Below are 19,560 nucleotides of genomic sequence, written 5' to 3' on the forward strand. Positions count from 1 at the left end.
TGTGTGTGTGTCTGTGTGTCTGTGCCTGTGTGAGTGACTGTGTGTGTGTCTGTGTGTGTGTCTCTCTGTGTGTGTGTGTGTGTGTGTGTGTGTGTGTGTGTGTGTGTGTGTGTGTGTGTGTGTGTGTGTGTGTGTGTGTGTGTGTGTGTGTGTGTGTGTGTGTGTGTGTGTGTGTGTGTGTGTGTGTCTGTGTCTGTGTGTCTGTGTGTGTATGTGGGCAGAGTATAAGTTACACTCCACATGTTCTACAGGGAGAATAACAAAGAGCGGTAGCTGAAAACATACAAAGGCCCGCTATGTTCTCGCTGCCTGGGAGTGACCCCAGCGGTTGGTTCCAGTAGCCTCCAGCTACAACACACACAGCATGGCGGCAGAGGCAGGACACCTGTGTTAGTCGTGAGAGGTGAACTGATAGGGCAGATAAGGACGGAGACGGCTGGTTGACCTTTCAGCTCCTGGCAGGGGACACTTCCTGTGCTGTCCTCCAATGGGGTTCTCTAATAGAGGGGGGTCAGGGAAGCTACTGTGCAGAACAATGACAGATTGGCACAAAATGTAATAGTTAAGTTGAGAAACCAGTTATTTGAGTGGGCTTGTATTATAATGTATTGTACAGGTCAGATTCAAAATGCCAGATGAAATGCCTTGGGAAGCAGTTGAAAAGATTGAGCAATCAATCAAAACCACATTAACAATACGTTTTCAATGTGTTTTTACTGGACATGATTGGCCATCCCATTAACGTGAATCATCATAAAGCACAACCGTTTAATTCCACTTCATTTTGTGTCCTGAAAAGCTGTCTGATTAGACAGTCTCAGACACCTTCTCCCTGTTGAAAACCACCCAGAATGTGTGAATTCTGTAGCTCCCATACAGTCTAATGATCCCCTCTAGATATGGTCTGTTCAGATGACACGTTTTAGCTTATACAACGTGCACTAACCAATTGAGGGGTATTCAGAAAAAACAACCACAGCTAAATCACAGTTTGCTTAATTCTGGTTTTCTACAGTATGTGAAAGACTTGTTGTATGTCCCAATTGGTACCCTATTCCCTATGAGTCCCGGTCAAAAGTAGTGCACTAAATAGCAAATAGGAGGATGCCATATGGGACACAACCTTGAATCTCTACCTCTGGTCTGATTTCTGCCCTGCCTGTCAGAAACTGAGCATCTAAAAAGAGGCTGACACTTCATTTAGTTGTCACGGTAGCATTGGCTTGTACTGCAGGCTGAGGGAAGATACTCACTGAGGGGAGGGGATAGCCCAAAGCATAACATAGCTGAGAACTGACTGTTATATGATGACAAAGTAAACACTTGTGTTATTCATATCAACCATTAGTGTAACATAAAATAAGTACTTAAAGAATGATCAAAGATCAGATTGTTTTACCGCCAATACTGGCCTGAACCTTTAATGGAGATAAGAGTATATCTGACCCTGAATCAGTGGTTAAAGGCAACTTCTTCTACATTGGCAGTGAGGAGAGGGTTTAAGCTGAGAGCAGGGCAGGCATTGAAGCTCCTCTCCTCCCCTGTAAAGAGAAGAGAGGACAGGCTGTGTGGATATCCTCTCCTACTCTGTAAAGAGAAGAGAGGACAGGCTGTGTGGATATCTACTCCTCCTCTGTAAAGAGAAGAGAGACCAGGCTGTGTGGATATCTACTCCTACTCTGTAAAGAGAAGAGAGGCCAGGCTGTGTGGATATCTACTCCTCCTCTGTAAAGAGAAGAGGGGACAGACTGTGTGGATATCTACTCCTCCTCTGTAAAGAGAAGAGAGGCCAGGCTGTGTGGATATCCACTCCTCCTCTGTAAAGAGAAGAGAGGCCAGGCTGTGTTGATATCTACTCCTCCTCTGTAAAGAGAAGAGAGGCCAGGCTATGTGGATATCTACTCCTCCTCTGTAAAGAGAAGAGAGGCCAGGCTGTGTGGATATCCACTCCTCCTCTGTAAAGAGAAGAGAGGCCAGGCTGTGTGGATATCCACTCCTCCTCTGTAAAGAGAAGAGAGGCCAGGCTGTGTGTGGATATCCACTCCTCCTCTGTAAAGAGAAGAGAGGCCAGGCTGTGTGGATATCCACTCCTCCTCTGTAAAGAGAAGAGAGGCCAGGCTGTGTGGATATCTACTCCTCCTCTGTAAAGAGAAGAGAGGCCAGGCTGTGTGGATATCTACTCCTCCTCTGTAAAGAGAAGAGGGGACAGACTGTGTGGATATCTACTCCTCCTCTGTAAAGAGAAGAGAGGACAGGCTGTGTGGATATCCACTCCTCCTCTGTAAAGAGAAGAGAGGCCAGGCTGTGTTGATATCTACTCCTCCTCTGTAAAGAGAAGAGAGGCCAGGCTATGTGGATATCTACTCCTCCTCTGTAAAGAGAAGAGAGGCCAGGCTGTGTGGATATCCACTCCTCCTCTGTAAAGAGAAGAGAGGCCAGGCTGTGTGGATATCCACTCCTCCTCTGTAAAGAGAAGAGAGGCCAGGCTGTGTGTGGATATCCACTCCTCCTCTGTAAAGAGAAGAGAGGCCAGGCTGTGTGGATATCCACTCCTCTGTAAAGAGAAGAGAGACCAGGCTGTGTGGATATCCACTCCTCCTCTATAAAGAGAAGAGAGGCCAGGCTGTGTGGATATCTACTCCTCCTCTGTAAAGAGAAGAGAGGCCAGGCTGTGTGGATATCCACTCCTCTGTAAAGAGAAGAGAGACCAGGCTGTGTGGATATCCACTCCTCCTCTGTAAAGAGAAGAGAGGACAGGCTGTGTGGATATCCACTCCTCCTCTGTAAAGAGAAGAGAGACCAGGCTGTGTGGATATCTACTCCTCCTCTGTAAAGAGAAGAGAGGACAGGCTGTATGTGGATATCTACTCCTCCTCTGTAAAGAGAAGAGAGGCCAGGCTGTGTGGATATCCTCTCCTCCTCTGTAAAGAGAAGAGAGACCAGGCTGTGTGTGGATATCCTCTCCTCCTCTGTAAAGAGAAGAGAGGCCAGGCTGTGTGGATATCCTCTCCTCCTCTGTAAAGAGAAGAGAGGTCAGGCTGTGTGGATATCCACTCCTCCTCTGTCTACCAAACAATTTCACCCACCACAGAAATCTGCTCTCTCTCTGGAATTTCCTCTCACTGCCTAAACGCCCTCAGAATGTAAAAGACTGTAAGAAAGAGAGAGAATGTAAAAGACAGAAAGAAAGAGAGTATGTGTGTGTGTGTGTGTGTGTGTGTGTGTGTGTGTGTTTGTGTGTGTGTGTGTGTGTGTGTGTATGTGCGTGCGTGTGTGCGTGCGTGTGGGTGGGTGCGTGTGTGCGTGGGTGTGTGTGTGTGTGTGTGGGGAGGGGGGAGGACTACTTCACTCCATGGCTCTGGAGCAGTGGGACCTTGCCTGACCCCTCACCCTCCATGGATTCCCCTGCTCTATCGATCACGACATACATTCAGTCTGAAACTGGCAGCCTAGAGGTCGTTTGTGTCACTTCAAAATGTACAAATCAAATTCATCACGGATTGGATCGTCTCTAACAAATCTAACCAGTCAGAGTATCAACGATAATAACGTCATCATGTAGGCCGGCTCTGGTCCAACCACTCGGTTTCTGGGACCAATCAGAACGTCCAGAAAGTGTTCGCATTCTAGAGATTGTAGTGGAAGGAAGCAAATCCAGACTCATAGTGGAGAAGAAAGGTCAGTTTGGCTGGAGTGATGTAAATGGGTAGCCAGGCAAAGTGGGACCTACATTAACTCTAGTTTGTTCACGTAGACTATTCCTAAATCATTGCTGTTCTCCTGAGGTGGCTGCCATCTTCAGCAGCAGTACTACAGGACATCAGAGCATAATATCAACCTAAGAGCCCCTTCAATAGAGCACAAACTCACATATTCAGACATTGGCTGGTCCTAGCTTCATACTCGTCGCCAAACCCACTGGCTCCAGGTCATCTACAAGTCTCTGCTAGGTAAAGCCCCACCTTATCTCAGCTCACTGGTCATCATAGCAGCACCCACCCAGAGCACGCGCTCCAGCAGGTATATCTCACTGGTCACTCCCAAAGCCAATTCTTCCTTTGGCCGCTTCTCCTTCCAGTTCTCTGCTGCCAATGACTGACTAGCCTACCTGGTTAAATAAGTAGAATACATTCTAATTCACAATGTCTGCCACTTAGCAGACATTTTTATCCAAAGCGACATACAGTAATGCATGCAAACATTTTCGTAAGGGTGGCCACAGCGGGAATCCAACCCACCACCAATGATCTACCAACTGAGTCACACCGGACCACTTTTATCAAACAAAGCAGGACACACTAGTTTGAGCTGAGAACAGCTGAAGGCCCCAGTGGCCTGGTCAGTAGACCCAGGGTTGTGTCAGGATGAGGTCATAGCTGAGGTCATGTCATAGCTGAGGTCATAGCTGAGGTCATGTCATAGCTGAGGTCATCACCAGACTGTGGGAGCTCCCTGTCCTCTGAGTCTCCTACTAGCACCCTGTCCTCTGGGTCTCATACTACCACAGCACCCTGTCCTCTGAGACCCCTACTACCACAGTACCCTGTCCTCTGAGTCTCCTACTACCACAGCACCCTGTCCTCTGAGTCCCCTACTACCACAGTACCCTGTCCTCTGAGTCCCCTACTACCACAGCACCCTGTCCTCTGAGTCTCCTACTACCACAGCACCCTGTCCTCTGAGTCTCCTACTACCACAGCACACTGTCCTCTGAATCTCCTACTATCACAGCACCCTGTCCTCTGAGTCTCCTACTACCACAGCACCCTGTCCTCTGAGTCTCATACTACCACAGTACCCTGTCCTCTGAGTCTCCTACTACCACAGTACCCTGTCCTCTGAGTCTACTACTACCACAGCACCCTGTCCTCTGAGTCCCCTACAACCACAGTACCCTGTCCTCTGAGTCCCCTACTACCACAGCACCCTGTCCTCTGAGTCTCCTACTACCACAGCACCCTGTCCTCTGAGTCTCCTACTACACACACACACACACACACACACAGAGATATGTTCTGCATAATTGAGTTGTGACACAAAAGACAGTAGCTCATTAGCTTTGACAACAACAGAAAGAACAATGCTTTTAACACAGACTTATACGAGCGCTTTGACAGCATTCCAGTCAGCATCTGACAGCTTTTCTTCACTTTCCTCATCATTTCTTCTCCTCTTCCTGTATTCCTTTCCTTCATCTCAACTATCAGTATGCCACTGGTTGCAGCAGGCAGTTCCAGGAAGTGAGCAGTGAGCACATACCACTAGATACCTGGCGTTGACAGGGATCAGCTCTGGACAAGTGTGGATGCGTGCCTAATGGGCATGTGCTTGTGAAGTACGCAGGCAGACACGGACATGGGAGAGGTGTCAGCCTGTCAGTAAAGCCCACGGCTGGAGACGTACAGAGGATGGACGAGGCGCTGAGAGACGAAGAGAAGGAGGAGAAGGAGGAGAGGAGGAGAGGGATGACAGAGGGCATCTGTGCCAGGGGCAGAGAGATGAAATGGGGAAGAAAGCCCCTAAAAAGGAGGGAGGGACGTAGGGAAAGAGAGAGGTGGAGACGGTGGTGGTAGGATGGGGGAGGGAGAAGAGAGCCAGGTGTTACTCTCACAGCCGTGGTCAGTTGCTGAGTTTCTTCTAGAGGGATCTCTCTCTTTCCCTCTCCTTCTCTCTTGCTAGGGGTGGAGTGAGGTTTCACTGGAGGTACTATTGTGTCTCCCCTGTATAAATAGTTTGATTTGTGTTTTTGTAGTGAGGATGTCTCAATAAAGAGCAGTAAAAAGTCAAGTCTCTCTCTCTCTCTCTCTCTCTCTCTCCCTCCCTCCCTCCCTCCCTCCCTCTCTCTGAGTTCCCCTGCCAGTCGTCCAGTGCCTTTAGAGAGCCTTATAAAGAGCTTATAAATCAATAGCACACTGTGCTCTGAACTGAACACTCTCTCACACACCATATGCCCACATGACCTCCATGGCTGACACACACGCAGCTCACAGCAGCTACAGAAAGAGAGTGAGAGAGAATAGTTGACCTGAAGAAGCAGTTGAAAAGTTGAAAAGGCAGCATTCCAAATGTAATGTTCCATTTCAATACCCACATTCAACATATATAACTCTCAATGAAAAATACCCTCTATTTAAAAATATATATAATAGAAAGTTTGGATATGATGTGTCCTCATGCAGGACTGAAGATGTTCCCTAAAAGAGCAGTAAAGAAAAGACAGAAGACAGAAAAAGAGGAGAAGAAGAGTCCAAAAGAGAAGACCAACCTTCAAAGTCTGATAGGATTCCTTCCAAGTGAGCATTGACAGTGGAATCAGACATTTTGTGGTTGAATCTGAGGGAGCAGGAATCCCTTATTCCCAAGCAAGTCAAAGTCTCCCAGACGCTGTCTCCCGCTTTAAACAAATCCCAAATTAGGAGCCCATGCGGGGGGTGGGGGGTGGGGGGCAGACAGAGGTATCAGCTCACTGATCCAAGAGTCCCTTTTTTAAATCCACCAACTTTTTTCCTCCCTCTCTTCTCGTCCTCCTCCTCCCTCTTCCACTTTCAGAGCTGCTGTTGTTGCTGCAGAGCTTGGAATGAGAGAGCGATGACAACCCCCCACGCCCTCTCTCTCACTCTCTCCAGTTCTCTCCCGCTCTCTCTTTCTTCCTCCCTCCTTCCCTCCCTCCCTACTCCTTCCCTTTCCCTCTCTTGCTTTTCTTCCAGTGGTCTCTGCCTGTATTTACTCCTGTGTTATTCCTGCTCGTGAAGATGTATCACAACCACTCTTCATGCAGACGCACGCTCACACACATTAGAAGGCATGCACATTCACCAGTCACATGTGCACACACCCATGAGCAAAGACGATCCCTCACACGTGTGCGCATACTCATGGGTAGACTCACTTGTTTTATCGTTCACAAATATATACTAACTGTAAATATGCACAACTTTGAAGCAAGGAACACAACTTTGAAGCAAGGAACACAACTTTGAAGCAAGGAACACAACTTTGAAGCAAGGAACACAACTTTGAAGCAAGGAACACAACTTTGAAGCAATACAGATTCTCTGTATGCAATGCTGTGAGGAAAATAAAAACCTTTGATGGAAAAATACAGTGCCTTCAGAAAGTATTCAACACATTTTGTTGTGTAAAAAGTGGGATTCAAATGGATTTAATTGTCATTTTTTTGTCAACGATCTAAACAAAATACTCTGTAATGTCAAAGTGGGAAAAAATTCTAACATTTGTAAAAAATGTATTAAAAATAAAACACTAATATATCTTGATTAGATAAGTATTCAACCCCCTGTTCATTTGATCTCCACTGTAAAAAGCATCTAGACATGATCTCACATTTCTTTTAGATTAACATTTAGTTTTCAACAGAGGAGATTTGTATAAACCTTACTGTCTGTTTCTCCGACATATGCAACATATTTTCAATATTCAAATTCGATCTCCAACTGTCCCATAGTAATAAATGTGTAGGGGTCGGGAGTCGGGAGTAGAGAGACAGGCAGCGTTCTCAGCCAAATGAAATCATGAATCAGCTGGCATCATTTTTATGGATATATACAAAGAAATGTCAATTGAAAAAAGGTCAAATGAAACAAAGTGTAGCTACTTTGCAGTCTTTCCAGCTTTAGTTTGAAGTTATTGTGTTTTCTGTGTTGTTGTCTAGCTCCTCTAAAAAACAGTGTCCTAACGAGAGAGCACATTTTCTATGCCAGGCGAAATTGTGCCTCATTAGCTTCTTGTTATGGATGTATCCAAATACATGTCACTAGAAAACAGCTTAAACAAATGCAGCTACTGTTGTTATTATTTGCACTGTTTGACGTGACTGTAAGTTAGCCATAATTGGCTAGCTAGCAAGCAAGGTAAAAGAATGTTGCAGCCAGAATGGCAATGGAACATTTAGAACGAACGACTGGGTCGTGTCCATAAATACAGAACCAAAAGACTGAACGACTGGGTCGTGTCCATAAATACAGAACCAAAAGACTGAACGACTGAGTCGTGTCCACAAATACAGAACCAAAAGACTGAACGACTGGGTCGTGTCCATAAATACAGAACCAAAAGACTGAAAGACTGGGTTGTGTCCATAAATACAGAACCAAAAGACTGAACGACTGGGTCGTGTCCATAAATACAGAACCAAAAGACTGAACGACTGGGTCGTGTCCATAAATACAGAACCAAAAGACTGAACGACTGGGTTGTGTCCATAAATACAGAACCAAAAGACTGAACGACTGGGTCGTGTCCATAAATACAGAACCAAAAGACTGAACGACTGGGTCGTGTCCATAAATACAGAACCAAAAGACTGAACGACTGGGTCGTGTCCATAAATACAGAACCAAAAGACAGAACGACTGGGTCGTGTCCATAAAAACAGAACCAAAAGACTGAACGACTGGGTTGTGTCCATAAATACAGAACCAAAAGACTGAACGACTTTGTCGTGTCCATAAATACAGAACCAAAAGACAGAACAACTGGGTCGTGTCCATAAATACAGAACCAAAAGACTGAACGACTGGGTCGTGTCCATAAATACAGAACCAAAAGACTGAAAGACTGGGTCGTGTCCACAAATACAGAACCAAAAGACTGAACGACTTTGTCGTGTACATAAATACAGAACCAAAAGACTGAACGACTGGGTCGTGTCCATAAATACAGAACCAAAAGACTGAACGACTGGGTCGTGTCCATAAATACAGAACCAAAAGACTGAACGACTGGGTCGTGTCCATAAATACAGAACCAAAAGACTGAACGACTGGGTCGTGTCCATAAATACAGAACCAAAAGACTGAACGACTGGGTCGTGTCCATAAATACAGAACCAAAAGACTGAAAGACTGGGTCGTGTCCATAAATACAGAACCAAAAGACTGAAAGACTGGGTCGTGTCCATAAATACAGAACCAAAAGACTGAACGACTGGGTCGTGTCCATAAATACAGAACCAAAAGACTGAACGACTAGGTCGTGTCCATAAATACAGAACCAAAAGACTGAACGACTAGGTCGCGTCTCTGGCAACCAAACCAATAGAACGAACGACCAGCTTGGGTAGCAACCCTAGATTTGTTTTGGGACTATATCCTGTGGAACGATGAAATAGTATGAATAAATTCATCAAAATACATTTTTGTATTAAAATATGTCAATCATTATTTGAATATGTTGGTAACCCGTTGTGTAAAAGTGATAATGCCCTAGAAGCCGGAGTTTGGAGGAGATATTGGCACGGTTTGCCAACCCTCGACTTCGTCTTGGGCCTAACAACACCCGTGCCGATATATCCTCCAAACACCGGCTTCTCCGGCATTATCACTTATTCTACACCTGCATTGTGCAACATTTGCCCATTATTCTTTATACAATTCTTCAAGCTCTGTCAAATTGGTTGTTGATCATTGTTAGACAACCGTTTTCAGGTCTTGCCATATATTATCAAACAGATTTAAGTCAAAGTGCAACTCGGCCACTCATTCCCTGTCTTGGTAAGCAACTCCAGTGTAGATTTGACCTTGTGTTTTAGGTTATTGTCCTGCTGAAAGGTACATTAATGTCCCAGTGTCTGGTGGAAAGCAGACTGAACCAAGTTTTCCTCTAGGATTTTGCCTGTGCTTAGTTCTATTACATGTCTTTTTTTATACTGAAAAACTCCCCATAGCATACCCATAACATGATGCAGCCACCACTATGCATGAAAATATGGAGAGTGGTACTCAGTAATGTGTTGTATTGGATTTGCACCAAACATAAAACATTGTATTCAGGACAAAAAGTTATTTGATTTGCCACATTTTTATCAGTGTTACTTTTTGTATATGTATATTTTGGAATATTTTTATTCTGTACAGGCTTCTTTCTTTTCACTCTGTCATTTATGTTCGTATTGTGGAGTAACTACAATGTTGTTGATCCATCCTCAGTTTTCTCTTATCACAGCCATTAAACTGTAAAACTGTTTTACAGTCACCATTTGCTTCATGATGAAATCCCTGAGCGGTTTCCTTCTTCTCCAGCAACTGAGAACGCCCGTATCTTTGTAGTGACTGACTGTATTGATATACCATCCAGAGTGTAATTAATAACTTCCCCATGCTCAAAGGGATATTCAATGGCTGCTTTTTTTTACCCCTCTGTCAATAGGTGCCCTTCTTTGCAATGCATTGGAAAACCTTAAATAAAAAATAAAAAGATTTAACCTTTATTTAACCAGGTAGGCTAGTTGAGAACAAGTTCTCATTTACAACTGTGACCTGGCCAAGATGAAGCATAGCAGTTCGACACATACAACAACACAGAGTTACACATGGAATAAACAAGTCAATAATACAGTAGAAAAAATAAAACATAAAGTATATATACAGTGAGTGCAAATGAGGTAAGATAAGGGAGTTAAAGGCAATAAATAGTCCATTGTGGCGAAGTAATTACAATATAGCAATTAAACACTGGAATGGTAGATGTGCAGAAGATGAATGTGCAAGTAGAGATCCTGGGGTGGAAAGGAGCAAGATAAATAAATAAATACAGTATGGGGATGAGGTAGTTGGATGGGCTGTTTAAAGATGGGCTATATACAGGTGCAGTGATCTGTGAGCTGCTTTGACAGGTGCTTCTTAAAGCTATTGAGGGAGATATGAGTCTCCAGCTTCAGTGATTTTTGCAGTTCATTCCAGTCATTGGCAGCAGAGAAATGGAAGGAAAGGCGGCCAAAGTAGGAATTGGCTTTGGGGGTGACCAGTGAGATATACCTGCTGGAGCGAGTGCTACGAGTGGGTGCTGCTATGGTGACCAGTGAGCTGAGATAAGGCGGGGCTTTACCTAGCAGAGACTTGTAGATGACCTGTAGCCAGTGGGTTTGGCGACGAGTATGAAGCGAGGGCCAGCCAACGAGAGCATACAGGTCGCAATGGTGGGTAGTATATATGGGGCTTTGGTGACAAAACGGATGGCACTGTGATAGACTGCATCCAATATGTTGAGTAGAGTGTTGAAGGCTATTTTATAGATGACATCACCGAAGTCGAGGATCGGTAGGATGGTCAGTTTTACGAGGGTATGTTTGGCAGCATGAGTGAAGGATGCTTTGTTGTGAAATAGGAAGCAGATTCTAGATTTAATTTTGAATTGGAGATGCTTGATGTGAGTCTGGAAGGAGAGTTTACAGTCTAACCAGACACCTAGGTTTTTGTAGTTATCCACATATTCTAAGTTGGATCCATCCAGAGTAGTGATTAATCTGTGTTTGAAATTCACTGCTCAACTGAGGGACCTTACATATTATTGTAATTGTATGTGTGTGGTACAGAGATGAGGAAGCAAGGGTACATCCTCTCTGTCAGAGCGGGAGTGTGTTAGTGTGTATGAGGGTACATCCTCTCTGTCAGAGCGGGAGTGTGTTAGTGTGTGTGAGGGTACATCCTCTCTGTCGGAGTGGGAGTGTGTTAGTGTGTGTGAGGGTACATCCTCTCTGTCGGAGTGGGAGTGTGTTAGTGTGTGTGATGGTACATCCTCTCTGTCAGAGTGGGAGTGTGTTAGTGTGTGTGAAGGTACATCCTCTCTGTCAGAGTGGGAGTGTGTTAGTGTGTATAAGGGTACATCCTCTCTGTCAGAGTGGGAGTGTGTTAGTGTGTGTGAAGGTACATCCTCTCTGTCGGAGTGGGAGTGTGTTAGTGTGTGTGAAGGTACATCCTCTCTGTCAGAGTGGGAGTGTGTTAGTGTGTGTGAGGGTACATCCTCTCTGTCGGAGTGGGAGTGTGTTAGTGTGTGTGAAGGTACATCCTCTCTGTCAGAGTGGGAGTGTGTGTGAGGGTACATCCTCTCTGTCAGAGTGGGAGTGTGTTAGTGTGTGTGAGGGTACATCCTCTCTGTCAGAGTGGGAGTGTGTTAGTGTGTGTGAGGGTACATCCTCTCTGTCAGAGTGGGAGTGTGTATGAGGGTACATCCTCTCTGTCAGAGTGGGAGTGTGTTAGTGTGTGTGAAGGTACATCCTCTCTGTCAGAGTGGGAGTGTGTTAGTGTGTGTGAAGGTACATCCTCTCTGTCGGAGTGGGAGTGTGTTAGTGTGTGTGAAGGTACATCCTCTCTGTCAGAGTGGGAGTGTGTTAGTGTGTGTGAAGGTACATCCTCTCTGTCGGAGTGGGAGTGTGTTTGAGTTTGAGTTTATTTTTACAGGGACAGTGCACATTAATAACGTTTCAGTAAAAGTGGCGGTTTTAGCCAGACGGCTCATTTTCAACCGCAGTCCCTGGGCAGGTTATTAAAAACAATTACAATATAAACAATCATTGAGCAGTGAGCACACGCCGAGCAACATAGGACAAGCAAGATGTAGCATACAGACAGAGCAACGTAGGACAAGCAAGACATAGCATGCAGACAGAGCAACATAGGACAAGCAAGACATATCATACAGACAGAGCAACATAGGACAAGCAAGACATAGCATACAGACAGAGCAACATAGGACAAGCAAGACATAGCATGCAGACAGAGAAACATAGGACAAGCAAGATGTAGCATACAGACAGAGCAACGTAGGACAAGCAAGACATAGCATGCAGACAGAGCAACATAGGACAAGCAAGACATATCATACAGACAGGGCAACATAGGACAAGCAAGACATAGCATACAGACAGAGCAACATAGGACAAGCAAGACATAGCATGCAGACAGAGAAACATAGGACAAGCAAGACATAGCATACAGACAGAGCAACATAGGACAAGCAAGACACAGCATACAGACAGAGCAACATAGGACAAGCAAGACACAGCATACAGACAGAGCAACATAGGACAAGCAAGACATAGCATACAGACAGAGCAACATAGAACAAAAACCAGCAAGACAAAATTCATAAAAGCAACAAAGTGTTTCCACACCTCACAAGCTATAGACAACAGACAACATGGAAAGCAGAAATACACAGCTAGGGATTATGATCACAAATCTGATTGACCGTTTAGCCATGTATTCATACATTTTGTGAAAGTGTGGTAGGTGGTGCAGTTATGTGTGTCTGATGGCAGTGTATTCCAGACATGGGAAGCTCTCACAGAGAAAGCGGATTTACTAAAGGTGCTTTTCCTTAAGGGAACTATACAGTCACCTCTCATGGCAGACCTTGTGGATCTGCTGCCATTTGTTTGGGTTTTCTGTTTAACAAAAATACTGAGTGGAGGGGGAGCCAGGCCATTTAGGATCTTGAATACAAGACGTGTCGGTGTATTGCACAAGCTCCCAACTCAGGAGCTCATGCTTTCTGAGGATGTAACAGAGGATGACTATTGGGCTTCCTATCAAGCACTTTGAGAGCCTGTTTGTAGACAGACTGAATAGGTTTTAATGTTGTACAGCAAGCTTGGGTCCAACTAGTCAAGCAGTATGTTAAGTGGGGGAGTATCATAGATTTGAAGTACAGTTTTGCTACCTCTGTAGTTAAACAATTTCGTATAAATCGGAAATTAGCTAGGTTGAATTTGGTTATCTGAATGACCTTTTTCAAATGCTTTTTAAAAGAGAGGTTGGAATCAAGTATGATGCCAGGGTACTTAGTTAGTGTGTGTGTGTCGCTTGTGGCAAAGAGTCAAAGAAAGAATGATCAACTACTATAGATGTTAGAAGATAGAAGCTAAAACTTTACATTCAGGCTATTTAAAAAAAAAAACTAAAAAAAAACATTTCAATAAACCTAATTATAATATAACACATAACACATATTGCAAAAATGTACCTTAGTACGCTAATGACAGAATGTGGAACATGTATTATGTATGTGGCCGTATGAGAAGTGTACAATGTTTATGACAGGGGGGCAATGTACGTATTATGTTGGGTAAGTCATGACCAGTGTCTATTTTCTATACAGCAGTACCGTGTGTCTGAGACAATTTCCTCCTCGGGACACTAAAGTTCATCCTATCCTAATGAATATGTCAGTTACTTCCTGTTGCATGCATTGTTCTGGATTAGTAACATCCTGAGTGAGTACGACCTCAGCATTCAAAAACCTCTTTCTATATGTACAACCTGTTTCCAGTGAAAAGAGATGAAGTTGAATTTAACAAGGACAATCTTGTCCAGCAGTGAGACTAAGCTGTATTTCAGAATAGGAGTATAGCTGATCATCTCTGAGTGTGTTGTGTTCTCAGTGGAAACCTGTCAACACCAATAAACACTGTAGTTAATGGCTCAAACTGGCTCAAAGTTACAACAGCAGCATTCCTCCTACACACACACACACACACACACACACACACACACACACACACACACACACACACACACACACACACACACACACACACACACACACACACACACACACACACACACACACACACACACACACACACACACACACACACACACACACACACACACACACACACACACACACACACACACACACACAGAGCTCTATCAGTAATGAGACACTTCATCCACCAGATGTCAGTGTTCTATCTATAAAACTAGGGCTGTTGCACCAACAGTGACAGAAGTTGTGGCCCAATAGTGAGATGTGTAACTAGATAACCATGGAGACATGTGGAGAATCGCTCTGCAGACCTTCTGGCTGTGACACACCCTCCTCCACACCTACTCTTCTGCCACATGTCTCACATTCCCTGGCACACACACACACCACAACTCCAAACACAACAAACACAAGCTCCAAGCCCACCATGGGGCTGGAACATACCCACTCCTGTCCCCATCCCCTTTAGGCAGCAGTTGACAGAGAGGGCTGTCTTTACCAACAGGATGATATGGATCACATATCTATCAAGGTTGTTGTGCTGCCAAACATAACCACACACATACAATCCCATATGGGATTTAAAGGAGACATCCTTTGGTGTGGTTATGTGTCCTGTACAGGTCATGACAGTACCATACACCATTTAGCAGACACTTCCATCCTCTTACAGTCATGCATACATGTTTCATATTGGTGGTCCCCCACGGGAATCAAACCCACAACCCTTGGCCTTGCAAGTACCATACACCACCAACTATGTCACACAGGAGGGCACTGGTCCCTCGGGTCATTAAGGGCCAGCACAGATACAGCTGAGGTCTATTAACCTTCTCATTGTACCCCTGGGTTACATTACCATCTCAGGTGGCTCTATGTGCCAGTGGGTACTGACCATGGCTTGACCATCCCACCCCAACCCTCCCTCTAACCCACTGACCTGACCATCCTAACCCTCCCTCTAACCTACTGACCTGACCATCCCAACCCTCCCTCTAACCTACTGACCTGACCACCCCAACCCTCCCTCTAACCCACTGACCTGACCATCCCATCCCAACCCTCCCTCTAACCTACTGACCTGACCATCCCAACCCTCCCTCTAACCTACTGACCTGACCATCCCAACCCTCCCTCTAACCCACTGACCATCCCACCCCAACCCTCCCTCTAACCCACTGACCTGACCATCCCAACCCTCCCTCTAACCTACTGACCTGACCATCCCAACCCTCCCTCTAACCCACTGACCTGACCATCCCAACCCTCCCTCTAACCTACTGACCTGACCATCCCAACCCTCCCTCTAACCTACTGACCTGACCATCCCAACCCTCCCTCTAACCTACTGACCTGACCATCCCAACCCTCCATCTAATCTACTGACCTGACCTGACCATCCCAACCCTCCCTCTAACCTACTGACCTGACCATCCCAACCCTCCCTCTAACCTACTGATCAGACCATCCCAACCCTCCCTCTAACCCACTGACCTGACCTGACCATCCCAACCCTCCCTCTAACCTACTGACCTGACCATCCCAACCCTCCCTCTAACCCACTGACCTGACCATCCCAACTCTCCCTCTAACCCACTGACCTGACCATCCCAACCCTCCCTCTAACCTACTGACCTGACCATCCCACCCCAACCCTCCCTCTAACCTACTGACCTGACCTGATCATACCACCCCAACCTTCCCTCTAACCTACTGACCTGACCATCCCAACCCTCCCTCTAACCCACTGACCTGACCATCCCAACATTCCCTCTAACCTACTGACCTGACCATCCCAACCTTCCCTCTAACCTACTGACCTGACCATCCCATCCCTCCCTCTAACCCACTGACCTGACCATCCCAACCCTCCCACTGACCTGACCTGACCTGACCATCCCATCCCTCCCTCTAACCCACTGACCTGACCATCCCAACCCTCCCTCTAACCCACTGACCTGACCATCCCAACCCTCCCTCTAACCCACTGACCTGACCATCCCAACCCTCCCTCTAACCTACTGACCTGACCATCCCAACCCTCCCTCTAACCTACTGACCTGACCATCCCAACCCTCCCTCTAACCCACTGACCTGACCTGACCATCCCACCCCTCCCTCTAACCTACTGACCTGACCATCCCAACCCTCCCTCTAACCTACTGACCTGACCATCCCAACCCTCCTTCTAACCCACTGACCTGACCATCCCAACCCTCCCTCTAACCTACTGACCTGACCCTCCCCAACCCTCCATCTAACCTACTGACCTGACCTGACCATCCCAACCCTCCCTCTAACCCACTGACCTGACCACCCCAACCCTCACTCTATTCCAAAGGGTGAGGCGATGTCGTACTGATCTGAAGTCAGTTTTGCTTCAACGTGTCCCTGATGTTTGGTGACACATTGAAAGTACAGTGAGCTGATCCTAGAACAGAAAATATTAGTCAAATACCACATTGATCACGAGGCTTAAAAAATGGTCAATGGGAGTGTACTGTACAGTGCATTCAAAAGGTATTCAGACACCTTTCACTTTTTCCACATGTTGTTATGTTACAGCCTTATTCAAAAATGTATCAAATAAAACATGTTCCTCATCAATCTACACACAATACCCCATAATGACATCACAATACCCCATAATGACATCACAATACCCCATAATGACATCACAATACCCCATAATGACATCACAATACCCCATAATGACATCACAATACCCCATAATGACAAAGAGAAAACAGGTTTTTAGAAAAAAAAACAGAAATATCTTATTTAAACAAGTATTCAGACCCTTTGCTATAAGACTCGAAATTGAGCTCAGGTGTATCCTGTTTCATTTGATAGTCCTTGAGATGTTTTAACATCTTGATTGGAGTCCACCTGTGGTAAATTCAATTGATTGGACATTTGGAAAGGCACACACTTGTCTTTATAAGTTCCCAGTTGAAAGTGCATGTCAGAGCAAAAACCAAGATAAAACATTTCTGCAGCTTTGAAGGTCCCCAAGAACACAGTGGGCTCCATCATTCTTAAATGGAAGAAGTTTGGAACCACCAAGACTCTTCCTAGAGCTGTCCGCCCAGACAAACTGAGCAATCGAGGGAGAAGGGCATTCGTCAGGAAGGTGACCAAGAACCTGATGGTCACTCTGACAGAGCTCCATAGTTCCTCTGTGGAGATGGGACAACCTTCTCTGCAGCACTCCACCAATCATGTCTTTTTGGTAGAGTGGCCAGACGGAAGCCACTCCTCAGTATAAGGCACATGACAGCCTGCTTGGAGTTTGCCAAAAGCACCTAAAGGACTCTCAGACCATTAGAAACAACATTCTCTGGCTGATGAAACCAAGATCGAACTATTTGGCCTGCCAAGCATCACATCTGGAGGAAACCTGGCACCATCCCTACAGTGAAGCATGGTGGTGGAAGCATCTTGCTGTGTGGATGTTTTTCAGCGGCGGGGACTGTGAGACTAGTCAGGATCGAGGCAAAAATGTCTAAAAAACTGTTTTTGCTTTGTCATTATGGGGGAAAAAACGATTTAATCCATTTTAGAATAAGGTTGTAACATAACAAAATGTGTGAAAAGTCAAGGGGTCTGAATACTTTCTGAATGCACATGTTGTGTTTTACTCTGTACTGTAGAGTTTTATAGATTGCCAGTTGGTGTGAATGTTATAATGTTATAGACAGCCTCAAGAATCTGGGACACGTGTCTGTCTATAGGAAATGTTTAGAACAGTAACAAACGTCAAGCCATACTAGGTTTCTACTCTCTCTCTCTCTCTCTCTCTCTCTCTCTCTCTCTCTCTCTCTCTCTCTCTCTCTCTCTCTATTGGCATGGGAAACGTATGTTTACATTGCCAAAGCAAGTGAAATAGATAAACAAAAAGTTAAATAAACAATAACAAATGTACAGTAAACATTACACTTACAAAAGTATAAAGACATTTCAAATGTCATATTATGTATATACAGTGCCTTGCGAAAGTATTCGGCCCCCTTGAACTTTGCGACCTTTTGCCACATTTCAGGCTTCAAACATAAAGATATAAAACTGTATTTTTTTGTGAAGAATCAACAACAAGTGGGACTCAATCATGAAGTGGAACGACATTTATTGGATATTTCAAACTTTTTAAACAAATCAAAAACTGAAAAATTGGGCGTGCAAAATTATTATATATACAACGCTGTGAATTTGTGGAAAGAACTGAAAACTGCTGTTCACAAATGCTCTCCATCCAACCTCACTGAGCTTGAGCTGTTTTGCAAGGAGGAATGGGAAAAAATTTCAGTCTCTCGATGTGCAAAACTGATAGAGACATACCCCAAGCGACTTACAGCTGTAATCGCAGCAAAAGGTGGCGCTACAAAGTATTAACTTAAGGGGGCTGAATAATTTTGTACGCCCAATTTTTCAGTTTTTGATTTGTTAAAAAAGTTTGAAATATCCAATAAATGTCGTTCCACTTCATGATTGTGTCCCACTTGTTGTTGATTCTTCACAAAAAAATACAGTTTTATATCTTTATGTTTGAAGCCTGAAATGTGGCAAAAGGTCGCAAAGTTCAAGGGGGCCGAATACTTTCGCAAAGCACTGTATATATATATACAGTGTTGTAATGATGTGCAAATAGTTAAAGTACGAAAGGGAAAATAAACATAAACATAAATGTTTTTCTCTCTCTCTGTCTCGCTCTCAGTCTCTCTTTCTCTCTCTCTCCGTCTCTCTCTCTTTCTGATCACACCTCACACACAACGCTGTGTATGTACTCTGGACTCCACTCGTTGGTTACCGTGATGCTACAGAGCTCTGTTTACATGACAACCCATATTAATCAGGTCTACAGTACCTGTCTGAGGCTGCTGCTGCAGAGAGGGGGAGGGAGAACGGAGGGGAGGAAGAGGAAGAGGAAGACATAGGTGTGCCAGTTCTCTACCACAATGTAAACACATGGTTCCCATGCCAATAAAGCCATTTGAATTTAATTGAAAGAGAGAGAGAGATATATATACATAAAAGAGAGAGAGGAAATCCCAAACATGGTTTTGATAGGAAAAGAATAGGGGTGAGAGTTCATCCTGTAGTGAGCTTGTGAGTCGCAGCCCAGCATTACTATGACTAATGGCATCAGCAGCTTTTAGAAACAGAACCAGACCAGTCTACTCCCTACAGTACAGAATAGAACCAGACCAGTCTACTCCCTACAGTACAGAATAGAATCAGACCAGTCTACTCCCTACAGTACAGAATAGAACCAGA

At 44.9% G+C, this 19,560-nt stretch overlaps 1 protein-coding gene across 3 annotated transcripts in view; it reads right to left on the minus strand.

Moving 5' to 3' along the window:
* The window catches only part of LOC110516610 (septin-9), a 162,462-nt gene that overhangs the window by 93,141 nt on the left and 49,761 nt on the right, over window positions 1-19,560 (minus strand). Inside the window, exon 1 of one of the 3 annotated variants that reach the window (XM_036938955.1) lies at window positions 6,266-6,544. The exons of the other annotated variants lie outside the window; for them this stretch is intronic. Coding sequence (XP_036794850.1) covers window positions 6,266-6,320 — 55 coding nt within the window. The 5' untranslated portion in view covers window positions 6,321-6,544. Of the gene's footprint in view, window positions 1-6,265; window positions 6,545-19,560 lie in introns of those variants that run through there. 3 annotated transcript variants of the gene reach the window in all.

This window comes from Oncorhynchus mykiss, chromosome 12 (assembly GCF_013265735.2).
Source record: "Oncorhynchus mykiss isolate Arlee chromosome 12, USDA_OmykA_1.1, whole genome shotgun sequence".
NCBI lineage: Eukaryota > Metazoa > Chordata > Actinopteri > Salmoniformes > Salmonidae > Oncorhynchus > Oncorhynchus mykiss.